At 42.4% G+C, this 11,919-nt stretch overlaps 1 protein-coding gene across 1 annotated transcript in view; it reads left to right on the forward strand.

Annotated features, from left to right (window-relative positions):
- LOC116375763 (trichohyalin-like) overlaps positions 1-7,355 on the forward strand; it is a 17,547-nt gene extending 10,192 nt beyond the window's left edge. Inside the window, exons 11-16 of the mRNA XM_031832844.1 lie at positions 194-505; positions 1,774-2,085; positions 3,388-3,699; positions 4,813-5,072; positions 6,066-6,120; positions 7,327-7,355. Of these exons, the coding sequence (XP_031688704.1) occupies positions 194-505; positions 1,774-2,085; positions 3,388-3,699; positions 4,813-5,072; positions 6,066-6,120; positions 7,327-7,355 (1,280 nt within the window). The remainder of the gene's footprint in view (positions 1-193; positions 506-1,773; positions 2,086-3,387; positions 3,700-4,812; positions 5,073-6,065; positions 6,121-7,326) is intronic.
- The last annotated feature ends 4,564 nt before the right edge of the window (positions 7,356-11,919 follow it).

The raw sequence follows: 11,919 nt of genomic DNA on the forward strand, positions 1-11,919 counted from the left end.
CTGTCTGTCTGTCTGTCTGTCTGTCTGTCTGTCTGTCTGTCTGTCTGTCTGTGTCTCTGTCTGTCTGTGTCTCTGTCTGTCTGTCTGTCTGTCTGTCTGTCTGTCTGTGTCTCTGTCTGTCTGTCTGTCTGTCTGTCTGTCTGTCTGTCTGTCTGTCTGTCTGTCTCTCTGTGTCTCTGTCTCTCTCTCTCAGGCATGGCCAAGGTCCCCCCGGCTCAGCAGGCCAAAGTGAGTAATAAAAGTGAGATTGTCCAAAAGAAAAATGGGAATGACAAAGTGACAGAGCCAAAGACAGATGCAGAGCTCATCATGGAAAAATATGAGAGGATGGTGGAAGAGGGGAGACGGGGGCCTGGTCAGAAGGATAGGAGAGATAAAGACATGGCCAAAGAGTCTAAAGAAGAGCAGTGCAGGCTGAGGAATGAGAAGGCCCTTCAGGATCACCTGGACAGTGTAGAGAATCAGGAAGGGACAAGCAAACAGACCAGACAACCACAGTGTATAGGTAGGACCAGGCAAAGTGACAGGGGACTCGAACAGAAAACATTTCATTCTCTGTGGTTTAATAGCGAAGAGCACCATTGTTCTCTCCCAAAAGTTAGGTTGGTGAGTAAAACCCGTAAATTAAAATAAGTACAAATAAATACATTTGAACTGCATCAGGGATGGCGTACACAGATGTTTCGGCTTTGCAGCCTCCTTCAGGGTGGTTTAGCATCACATTGTACTGAGACGACGCCATCGTAATCCTCATGGGGAGGCTAATAAAACTATTACATTTAAGTAACAGCAGTGTATCTCACTAAGGTACTGAGTTATGTGTGACTGCAGTTTATTAACACAGTACTCCTCTAGTGCATTGAAACAGTTTATTGAACTTAACTATAATTTTATTGCTGTGTGTTGTTGTCCTATCAAATCTCCATTCATGTATATTCCTTTCTGTCCTTAGATTACTCTATTTTCACTGCATCAGGGCTAAAGAGCAAGGACCCGTATGATCAACAGCCAGTAAAATGCAAAGGTAAAACATGAAGGGGGACAGAGAGGGACAGACATTTCACAAAGTATTTGATGGCACAGTGAGGTGTCGGTAAAAATGATGAGAGATATAGAGACAGACAGACAGACACACTATAGGCTCTAGTTCTCAATTGGAATAGAACTGTTTGATGTCTATTTTAGGAAACATGGCTGATGTTTGTTTTGGATCATTTTCTTTCTATCTATATATCTGTCACTCTGTCTCTATCTCTTTCTCTCTCTTAAACGCGTTCGCACACGTACACGCACATGCATGCACAAACGTTCACTCTGTTTTCCTCTATCTATCTCTGTCTCTCTGTCTGTCTGTCTGTCTGTCTGTCTGTCTGTCTGTCTGTCTGTCTCTCTGTCTCTCTGTCTCTCTGTCTCTCTGTCTCTCTGTCTCTCTGTCTCTCTGTCTCTCTGTCTGTCTGTCTGTCTGTCTGTCTGTCTGTCTGTCTGTCTGTCTGTCTGTCTGTCTGTCTGTCTGTCTGTCTGTCTGTCTGTCTGTCTGTCTGTCTGTCTGTCTGTCTGTCTGTCTGTCTGTCTGTCTGTCTGTCTGTCTGTCTGTCTGTCTGTCTCTGTCTGTCTGTCTGTCTGTCTGTGTCTCTGTCTGTCTGTCTGTCTGTCTGTCTGTCTGTCTGTCTGTCTGTCTGTCTGTCTGTCTGTCTGTCTGTCTGTCTGTCTGTCTGTCTGTCTGTCTGTCTGTCTGTCTGTCTGTCTCTCTGTGTCTCTGTCTCTCTCTCTCAGGCATGGCCAAGGTCCCCCCGGCTCAGCAGGCCAAAGTGAGTAATAAAAGTGAGATTGTCCAAAAGAAAAATGGGAATGACAAAGTGACAGAGCCAAAGACAGATGCAGAGCTCATCATGGAAAAATATGAGAGGATGGTGGAAGAGGGGAGACGGGGGCCTGGTCAGAAGGATAGGAGAGATAAAGACATGGCCAAAGAGTCTAAAGAAGAGCAGTGCAGGCTGAGGAATGAGAAGGCCCTTCAGGATCACCTGGACAGTGTAGAGAATCAGGAAGGGACAAGCAAACAGACCAGACAACCACAGTGTATAGGTAGGACCAGGCAAAGTGACAGGGGACTCGAACAGAAAACATTTCATTCTCTGTGGTTTAATAGCGAAGAGCACCATTGTTCTCTCCCAAAAGTTAGGTTGGTGAGTAAAACCCGTAAATTAAAATAAGTACAAATAAATACATTTGAACTGCATCAGGGATGGCGTACACAGATGTTTCGGCTTTGCAGCCTCCTTCAGGGTGGTTTAGCATCACATTGTACTGAGACGACGCCATCGTAATCCTCATGGGGAGGCTAATAAAACTATTACATTTAAGTAACAGCAGTGTATCTCACTAAGGTACTGAGTTATGTGTGACTGCAGTTTATTAACACAGTACTCCTCTAGTGCATTGAAACAGTTTATAGAACTTAACTATAATTTTATTGCTGTGTGTTGTTGTCCTATCAAATCTCCATTCATGTATATTCCTTTCTGTCCTTAGATTACTCTATTTTCACTGCATCAGGGCTAAAGAGCAAGGACCCGTATGATCAACAGCCAGTAAAATGCAAAGGTAAAACATGAAGGGGGACAGAGAGGGACAGACATTTCACAAAGTATTTGATGGCACAGTGAGGTGTCGGTAAAAAGGATGAGAGATATAGAGACAGACAGACAGACACACTATAGGCTCTAGTTCTCAATTGGAATAGAACTGTTTGATGTCTATTTTAGGAAACATGGCTGATGTTTGTTTTGGATCATTTTCTTTCTATCTGTATATCTGTCACTCTGTCTCTATCTCTTTCTCTCTCTTAAACGCGTTCGCACACGTACACGCACACGCATGCACACACGTTCACTCTGTTTTCCTCTATCTATCTCTGTCTCTCTTTGTCTCTGTGTCTCTGTCTGTCTGTCTGTCTGTCTGTCTGTCTGTCTGTCTGTCTGTCTGTCTCTCTGTCTCTCTGTCTCTCTGTCTCTCTGTCTCTCTGTCTCTCTGTCTCTCTGTCTGTCTGTCTGTCTGTCTGTCTGTCTGTCTGTCTGTCTGTCTGTCTGTCTGTCTGTCTGTCTGTCTGTCTGTCTGTCTGTCTGTCTGTCTGTCTGTCTGTCTGTCTGTCTGTCTGTCTGTCTGTCTGTGTCTCTGTCTGTCTGTGTCTCTGTCTGTCTGTCTGTCTGTCTGTGTCTCTGTCTGTCTGTCTGTCTGTCTGTCTGTCTGTCTGTCTGTCTGTCTGTCTGTCTGTCTGTCTGTCTGTCTGTCTGTCTGTCTGTCTGTCTGTCTGTCTGTCTGTCTGTCTGTCTGTCTGTCTGTCTGTCTGTCTGTCTGTCTCTCTGTGTCTCTGTCTCTCTCTCTCAGGCATGGCCAAGGTCCCCCCGGCTCAGCAGGCCAAAGTGAGTAATAAAAGTGAGATTGTCCAAAAGAAAAATGGGAATGACAAAGTGACAGAGCCAAAGACAGATGCAGAGCTCATCATGGAAAAATATGAGAGGATGGTGGAAGAGGGGAGACGGGGGCCTGGTCAGAAGGATAGGAGAGATAAAGACATGGCCAAAGAGTCTAAAGAAGAGCAGTGCAGGCTGAGGAATGAGAAGGCCCTTCAGGATCACCTGGACAGTGTAGAGAATCAGGAAGGGACAAGCAAACAGACCAGACAACCACAGTGTATAGGTAGGACCAGGCAAAGTGACAGGGGACTCGAACAGAAAACATTTCATTCTCTGTGGTTTAATAGCGAAGAGCACCATTGTTCTCTCCCAAAAGTTAGGTTGGTGAGTAAAACCCGTAAATTAAAATAAGTACAAATAAATACATTTGAACTGCATCAGGGATGGCGTACACAGATGTTTCGGCTTTGCAGCCTCCTTCAGGGTGGTTTAGCATCACATTGTACTGAGACGACGCCATCGTAATCCTCATGGGGAGGCTAATAAAACTATTACATTTAAGTAACAGCAGTGTATCTCACTAAGGTACTGAGTTATGTGTGACTGCAGTTTATTAACACAGTACTCCTCTAGTGCATTGAAACAGTTTATAGAACTTAACTATAATTTTATTGCTGTGTGTTGTTGTCCTATCAAATCTCCATTCATGTATATTCCTTTCTGTCCTTAGATTACTCTATTTTCACTGCATCAGGGCTAAAGAGCAAGGACCCGTATGATCAACAGCCAGTAAAATGCAAAGGTAAAACATGAAGGGGGACAGAGAGGGACAGACATTTCACAAAGTATTTGATGGCACAGTGAGGTGTCGGTAAAAAGGATGAGAGATATAGAGACAGACAGACAGACACACTATAGGCTCTAGTTCTCAATTGGAATAGAACTGTTTGATGTCTATTTTAGGAAACATGGCTGATGTTTGTTTTGGATCATTTTCTTTCTATCTGTATATCTGTCACTCTGTCTCTATCTCTTTCTCTCTCTTAAACGCGTTCGCACACGTACACGCACACGCATGCACACACGTTCACTCTGTTTTCCTCTATCTATCTCTGTCTCTCTTGTCTCTGTGTCTCTGTCTGTCTGTCTGTCTGTCTGTCTGTCTGTCTGTCTGTCTGTCTGTCTGTCTGTCTGTCTGTCTGTCTGTCTGTCTGTCTGTCTGTCTGTCTGTCTGTCTGTCTGTCTGTCTGTCTGTCTGTCTGTCTGTCTGTCTGTCTGTCTGTCTGTCTGTCTGTCTGTCTGTCTGTCTCTCTGTGTCTCTGTGTCTCTGTCTGTCTGTGTCTCTGTCTGTCTGTCTGTCTGTCTGTCTCTCTGTGTCTCTGTCTCTCTCTCTCAGGCATGGCCAAGGTCCCCCCGGCTCAGCAGTCCAAAGTGAGTAATAAAAGTGAGATTGTCCAAAAGAAAAATGGGAATGACAAAGTGACAGAGCCAAAGACAGATGCAGAGCTCATTATGGAAAAATATGAGAGGATGGTGGAAGAGGGGAGACGGGGGCCTGGTCAGAAGGATAGGAGAGATAAAGACATGGCCAAAGAGTCTAAAGAAGAGCAGTGCAGGCTGAGGAATGAGAAGGCCCTTCAGGATCACCTGGACAGTGTAGAGAATCAGGAAGGGACAAGCAAACAGACCAGACAACCACAGTGTATAGGTAGGACCAGGCAAAGTGACAGGGGACTCGAACAGAAAACATTTCATTCTCTGTGGTTTAATAGCGAAGAGCACCATTGTTCTCTCCCAAAAGTTAGGTTGGTGAGTAAAACCCGTAAATTAAAATAAGTACAAATAAATACATTTGAACTGCATCAGGGATGGCGTACACAGATGTTTCGGCTTTGCAGCCTCCTTCAGGGTGGTTTAGCATCACATTGTACTGAGACGACGCCATCGTAATCCTCATGGGGAGGCTAATAAAACTATTACATTTAAGTAACAGCAGTGTATCTCACTAAGGTACTGAGTTATGTGTGACTGCAGTTTATTAACACAGTACTCCTCTAGTGCATTGAAACAGTTTATTGAACTTAACTATACTTTTATTGCTGTGTGTTGTTGTCCTATCAAATCTCCATTCATGTATATTCCTTTCTGTCCTTAGATTACTCTATTTTCACTGCATCAGGGCTAAAGAGCAAGGACCCGTATGATCAACAGCCAGTAAAATACAAAGGTAAAACATGAAGGGGGACAGAGAGGGACAGACTTTTCACAAAGTATTTGATGGCACAGTGAGGTGTCGGTAAAAAGGATGAGAGATATAGAGACAGACAGACAGACACACTATAGGCTCTAGTTCTCAATTGGAATAGAACTGTTTGATGTCTATTTCAGGAAACATGGCTGATGTTTGTTTTGGATCATTTTCTTTCTATCTATATATCTGTCACTCTGTCTCTATCTCTTTCTCTCTCTTAAACGCGTACGCACACGCATTCACTCTGTTTTCCTCTATCTCTGTCTCTCTCTCTGTCTCTGTCTCTGTCTCTCTCTCTCTCTCTCTCTCTCTCTCTCTCTCTCTCTCTCTCTCTCTCTCTCTCTCTCTCTCTCTCTCTCTCTCTCTCAGATTACTCCATCTTCTCTGTGGGCCAACAGGGGGTTGCAGAGCCCCCTCCAGCCCAGAAGACTAAAACAACCAACCCCCGCAAAGGTAATAACAAGAGCAGTTTGATTCATCGGCTCATCAATAAGAATGTATAAGAGCAGCCATTTTTAATAATCTTCAACAACCCCAGAGTCTCTTCCCCCTTATCCCCTGTTTCTCTCTCAATTCAATTCAAATGGATTTATTGGCATGGGAAACATAAGCAAGTGAAGTAGATAATAAACACAAGTGAAATAAACAATCACAAATTAACAGTAAATATTACGTTCACAAAAGTTTCAAAGGAATAGAGACATTTAAAATGTCATATTATGGCTATGTACAGTGTTATAAGTACAAAAGGGAAAATAAATAAACATAAATATGGGTTGTATTTACAATGGTGTTTGTTTTTCACTGGTTGCCCTTTTCTTGTGGCAACAGGTCACATATATTGCTGCTTTGATGGAACGCTGTGGTATTTCACCAAAATAGATATGGGAGTTTATCAAAATTTGATTTGTTTTTGAATTCTTTGTGGGTCTGTGTAATATGAGGGAAATATGTGTCTCTAATATGGTCATACATTTGTCAGGAGGTTAGGAAGTGCAGCTCAGTTTCCACCTCATTTTGTGGGCAGTGTGCACATAGCTTGTCTTCTCTTGAGAGCCAGGTCTGCCTATGGCAGTCTTTCTCAATAGCAAGGCTATGCTCACCTAGTGTGTACATAATCAATGCTAATCTCTCTGTCTCTGTCTCTGTCTCTGTCTCTGTCTCTGTCTCTGTCTCTGTCTCTGTCTCTGTCTCTGTCTCTGTCTCTGTCTCTGTCTCTGTCTCTGTCTCTGTCTCTGTCTCTGTCTCTGTCTCTGTCTCTTTCTCTTTCTCTGTCTCTGTCTCTGTCTCTGTCTCTGTCTCTGTCTCTGTCTCTGTCTCTGTCTCTGTCTCTCTCTCTCTCTCTCTCTCTCTCTCCTCTATCTCTCTCTCTCTCTCTCTCTCTCTCTCTCTCTCTCTCTCTCTCTCTCTCTCTCTCTCTCTCTCTCTCTCTCTCTCTCTCTCTCTCTCTCTCTCTTCTCTCTCTCTCTCTCTCAGATGTCTCTATATTTGCAGCTGGGAAAAATCGTTTGGCTAAAGTCTTGAAACCCCTTGTGCGCAAAAAAATGAAGTCAGAATGCATAGGTAAGAGAGGAGAATGTTACAACTGATAAGTGAAGTTTGTTTGACACAGTATTACATGATTCTAACAGTGATACTTTTTGTTGGGTCTTTTTTCAGTTCCTGACGTTTTCCTTGCTAAGAAGTGACCTCTGCAATTTGAAAAATATTTTCTGAAATTCATTTTCATTCATTCCCTTGTTTTCTATATACATTTTTAAATTCTTCAAGCATTATAAAATAATAAAATCATTTTATCATCAATGGTTTGTGTGTGCACATTGTTTTTAAGGGTCAGGTCAAGACCAATTCTGTGTTCTGTGTTTTGCTAGAGAGAAACAGTATGGATACTGTCCCAGATTCCTAACCTCTAGGGTTTGCAAAGTCTTTCAAAAAAACATTCACCAGCCTTAGATTCTCCAATGTTTTTTTGTCACATTAGACTTGAAAGATATGCTAACAGAATTGAGCGTGCCATAGAAAATGGTCTCTAATGTACCCACAGTTTAGTACTCAAAGCATTCTTTCTCTCTTTAGGATTGTCACAGATGGTTGTGGCCACAGAGCTCGCCAGTTTGTAGTCCTAAAAACTGGAAAAGAAACCTTGTGGTACAGATAGGGGTCTACCTGTGCCTGAGCACCTTAGTTTAAATATCAACAGTACTGCCCCAGCAGCATACCATTTGATTAACACTTGATAACACTTGATTTACATCATCATCAATTCTCGGTCTGGTTGGACTTCACGCAGCAGAGAGAGGCAGAAAGACATAGAGAGGAGTGTTTGCATCTCCGACCCTCCGACCCATGTCCACCCCTTCTTCAGTCGGGAGTTGCACGTGTGTGTCAGGGCAGCAGCAACACAGGTAGTCTACACTCTAGCAAACCATCATACACTAACATACAGTGTATGATGGCCCCCTTGAACTTTGCGACCTTTTGCCACATTTCAGGCTTCAAACATAAAGATATAAAACTGTATTTTTTTGTGAAGAATCAACAACAAGTGGGATACAATCATGAAGTGGAACGACATTTATTGGATATTTCAAACTTTTTTAACAAATCAAAAACGGAAAAATTGGGCGTGCAAAATTATTCAGCCCCTTTACTTTCAGTGCAGCAAACTCTCTCCAGAAGTTCAGTGAGGATCTCTGAATGATCCAATGTTGACCTAAATGACTAATGATGATAAATACAATCCACCTGTGTGTAATCAAGTCTCCGTATAAATGCACCTGCACTGTGATAGTCTCAGAGGTCCGTTAAAAGCGCAGAGAGCATCATGAAGAACAAGGAACACACCAGGCAGGTCCGAGATACTGTTGTGAAGAAGTTTAAAGCCAGATTTGGATACAAAAAGATTTCCCAAGCTTTAAACATCCCAAGGAGCACTGTGCAAGCGATAATATTGAAATGGAAGGAGTATCAGACCACTGCAAATCTACCAAGACCTGGCCGTCCCTCTAAACTTTCAGCTCATACAAGGAGAAGACTGATCAGAGATGCAGCCAAGAGGACCATGATCACTCTGGATGAACTGCAGAGATCTACAGCTGAGGTGGGAGACTCTGTCCATAGGACAACAATCAGTCGTATATTGCACAAATCTGGCCTTTATGGAAGAGTGGCAAGAAGAAAGCCATTTCTTAAAGATATCCATAAAAAGTGTCGTTTAAAGTTTGCCACAAGCCACCTGGGAGACACACCAAACATGTGGAAGAAGGTGCTCTGGTCAGATGAAACCAAAATTTAACTTTTTGGCAACAATGCAAAATGTTATGTTTGGGGTAAAAGCAACACAGCTTATCACCTTGAACACACCATCCCCACTGTCAAACATGGTGGTGGCAGCATCATGGTTTGGGCCTGCTTTTCTTCAGCAGGGACAGGGAAGATGGTTAAAATTGATGGGAAGATGGATGGAGCCAAATACAGGACCATTCTGGAAGAAAACCTGATGGAGTCTGCAAAAGACCGGAGACTGGGACGGAGATTTGTCTTCCAACAAGACAATGATCCAAAACATAAAGCAAAATCTACAATGGAATGGTTCAAAAATAAACATATCCAGGTGTTAGAATGGCCAAGTCAAAGTCCAGACCTGAATCCAATCGAGAATCTGTGGAAAGAACTGAAAACTGCTGTTCACAAATGCTCTCCATCCAACCTCACTGAGCTCGAAGCTGTTTTGCAAGGAGGAATGGGAAAAAATGTCAGTCTCTGGATGTGCAAAACTGATAGAGACATACCCCAAGCGACTTACAGCTGTAATCGCAGCAAAAGGTGGCGCTACAAAGTATTAACTTAAGGGGGCTGAATAATTTTGCACGCCCAATTTTTCAGTTTTTGATTTGTTAAAAAAGTTTGAAATATCCAATAAATGTCGGTCCACTTCATGATTGTGTCCCACTTGTTGTTGATTCTTCACAAAAAAATAAAGTTTTATATCTTTATGTTTGAAGCCTGAAATGTGGCAAAAGGTCGCAAAGTTCAAGGGGGCCGAATACTTTCGCAAGGCACTGTATCTCAAAATGAGAGAACCACATCAGACTCATCCTTTCATCTCATAGTGAGAGAACCACATCAGACTCATCCTTTCATCTCATAGTGAGAGAACCACACCAGACTCATCCTTTCATCTCATAGTGAGAGAACCACATCAGACTCATCCTTTCATCTCATAGTGAGAGAACCACACCAGACTCATCCTTTCATCTCATAGTGAGAGAAACACACCAGACTCATCCTTTCATCTCATAGTGAGAGAAACACACCAGACTCATCCTTTCATCTCACAGTGAGAGAACCACACCAGACTCATCCTTTCATCTCATAGTGAGAGAACCACACCAGACTCATCCTTTCATCTCATAGTGAGAGAACCACACCAGACTCATCATTTCATCTCATAGTGAGAGAACCACACCAGACTCATCCTTTATTCTAGCCTTCATTAAAAAGTGTCTAGGTCAGACAGTGTGGAAATTCAAGATGTGGCTTCACCTCCTAAAAGACACTTATTGTCCCTACCTCCCATTCTCTCTCTCTCTCTCTCTCTCTCTCTCTCTCTCTCTCTCTCTCTCTCTCTCTCTATGCTTTGCTCCCATAGGAGAATGATCGAGGCTAAAAGTTCATATTAGCATGGGTAGTGCCATTGAGAGCTTCCACCATTTCAATGTAGTCAACTGGGTGGGACTTCCACTTCATTGGCTGATCTTTCCTGGTGAACTTGTTGTAGTCATGTCCAACGCTCATCTTGACGGATCAGCCAAAAATTACTACTTCAAAATGGAGATAGCCTCAATGGCACTGCCAATGCTGTTAGACGCTATAATGCCACAGACACAAAGAGGAGACCCCTGTCTCTATGTTTGCTCCTCGTCTGAATCTCAGGTGACAAGGGATGTCGTACTATGGCTCAGTTTACACAGGCAGCCCAATTCTGATCTTTGTTTCACGAAATGGTATTTTGACCTGTAAAATATTGAATGTAAAAATATCTGATTTGTACGTTTGTTGATGTGTAACTCTGTGTTGTTGTTTTTGTCGCACTGCTATGCTTTATCTTGGCCAGGTTGCAGTTGTAAATGATAACTTGTTCTCAACTGGCCTACCTGGTTAAATAAAGGTGAAATAAATAAAACTATGAACTTGTAGTCTGTAGTTGCACACAGTGAAGCATTGAGGATGAGTAATTGCATTCTTAGAGTGATGTCATAATGGATCATGCGGTCATAAGAAGATAGAATCCTCTTGCTATTAGGCTAGAATCTTAGGTGGGAGAACATTCCGAGAGAAGATTAGTTGGAGAAGGTCATCATATTGGTAAGTCGTGTTTATACATTTTTCCAAAAGTTATGGTGAATCTACTATAATGGAGAGGACGGTTTTAGGCAAATATGATTATGTTTAAATTAATATTTTCTTGGTTAAAGATTGGTTTGCATTAATTTATCTAAATTGATAACTGTATAATCTGGATTGCGGAACCTATGCTTGATTACTGAGGAGTTTCAATTGATTAGTAATGTCTTAAAACACATTTAACATCATAGTGTAGTATACTATAAACATTTAGAAAAGATTTACACAAAATCTATCGTATAAAGAGAAGTTTGCATAATTGGTTGGTCACAGCTTTATACATTTGGATACAGGGCTGTCTTATGGTGAGATGCAAGATAATGTATTAGAGGCACTATTAGAGGCACTAGAAATGTAGGCATTGATGAAAGACACCGCATAGATTAAATGCTTTAATAGTAGTTTGAATGGCTATAATGAACTGTTAAAAGAGACTTGCTTGATGCCGATGCCGTCTTTAGGTTGTTAAAGGATTTGTTTTCCTTTAGCAGCATCCTATAGGATGCTAAATATTTACGAACTCACTTTTAGAGCTCATTCGTTATGGAAGTGCACAGTATTGGTCAGAGCGACTGGCATGTTGAGGTGGGCCTGCTAAGGAAAGAGGTAGGCCTGCTAAAGCAATGGGCCTGTATGGAGGAGACGAGACGGATAGAGAGACAGAAGATGGAGATGTATGCAGAAGAGAGACAACAGCAGGATTACCAGCATCTGGAGATGAATAGAGAGAAGGTGTTGAAGGAGGTGGAGAGGGACGGACTTGAGAGGATGAAGAGGGAGGAGAAGAAGGAGCTTGCAAAAATAAATCAAATGAAGGATGAAGAGTTGCTGTTAATGGATATTAGA

The sequence above is a fragment of the Oncorhynchus kisutch genome, linkage group LG10 (assembly GCF_002021735.2).
Source record: "Oncorhynchus kisutch isolate 150728-3 linkage group LG10, Okis_V2, whole genome shotgun sequence".
Classification (NCBI taxonomy): Eukaryota; Metazoa; Chordata; class Actinopteri; order Salmoniformes; family Salmonidae; genus Oncorhynchus; species Oncorhynchus kisutch.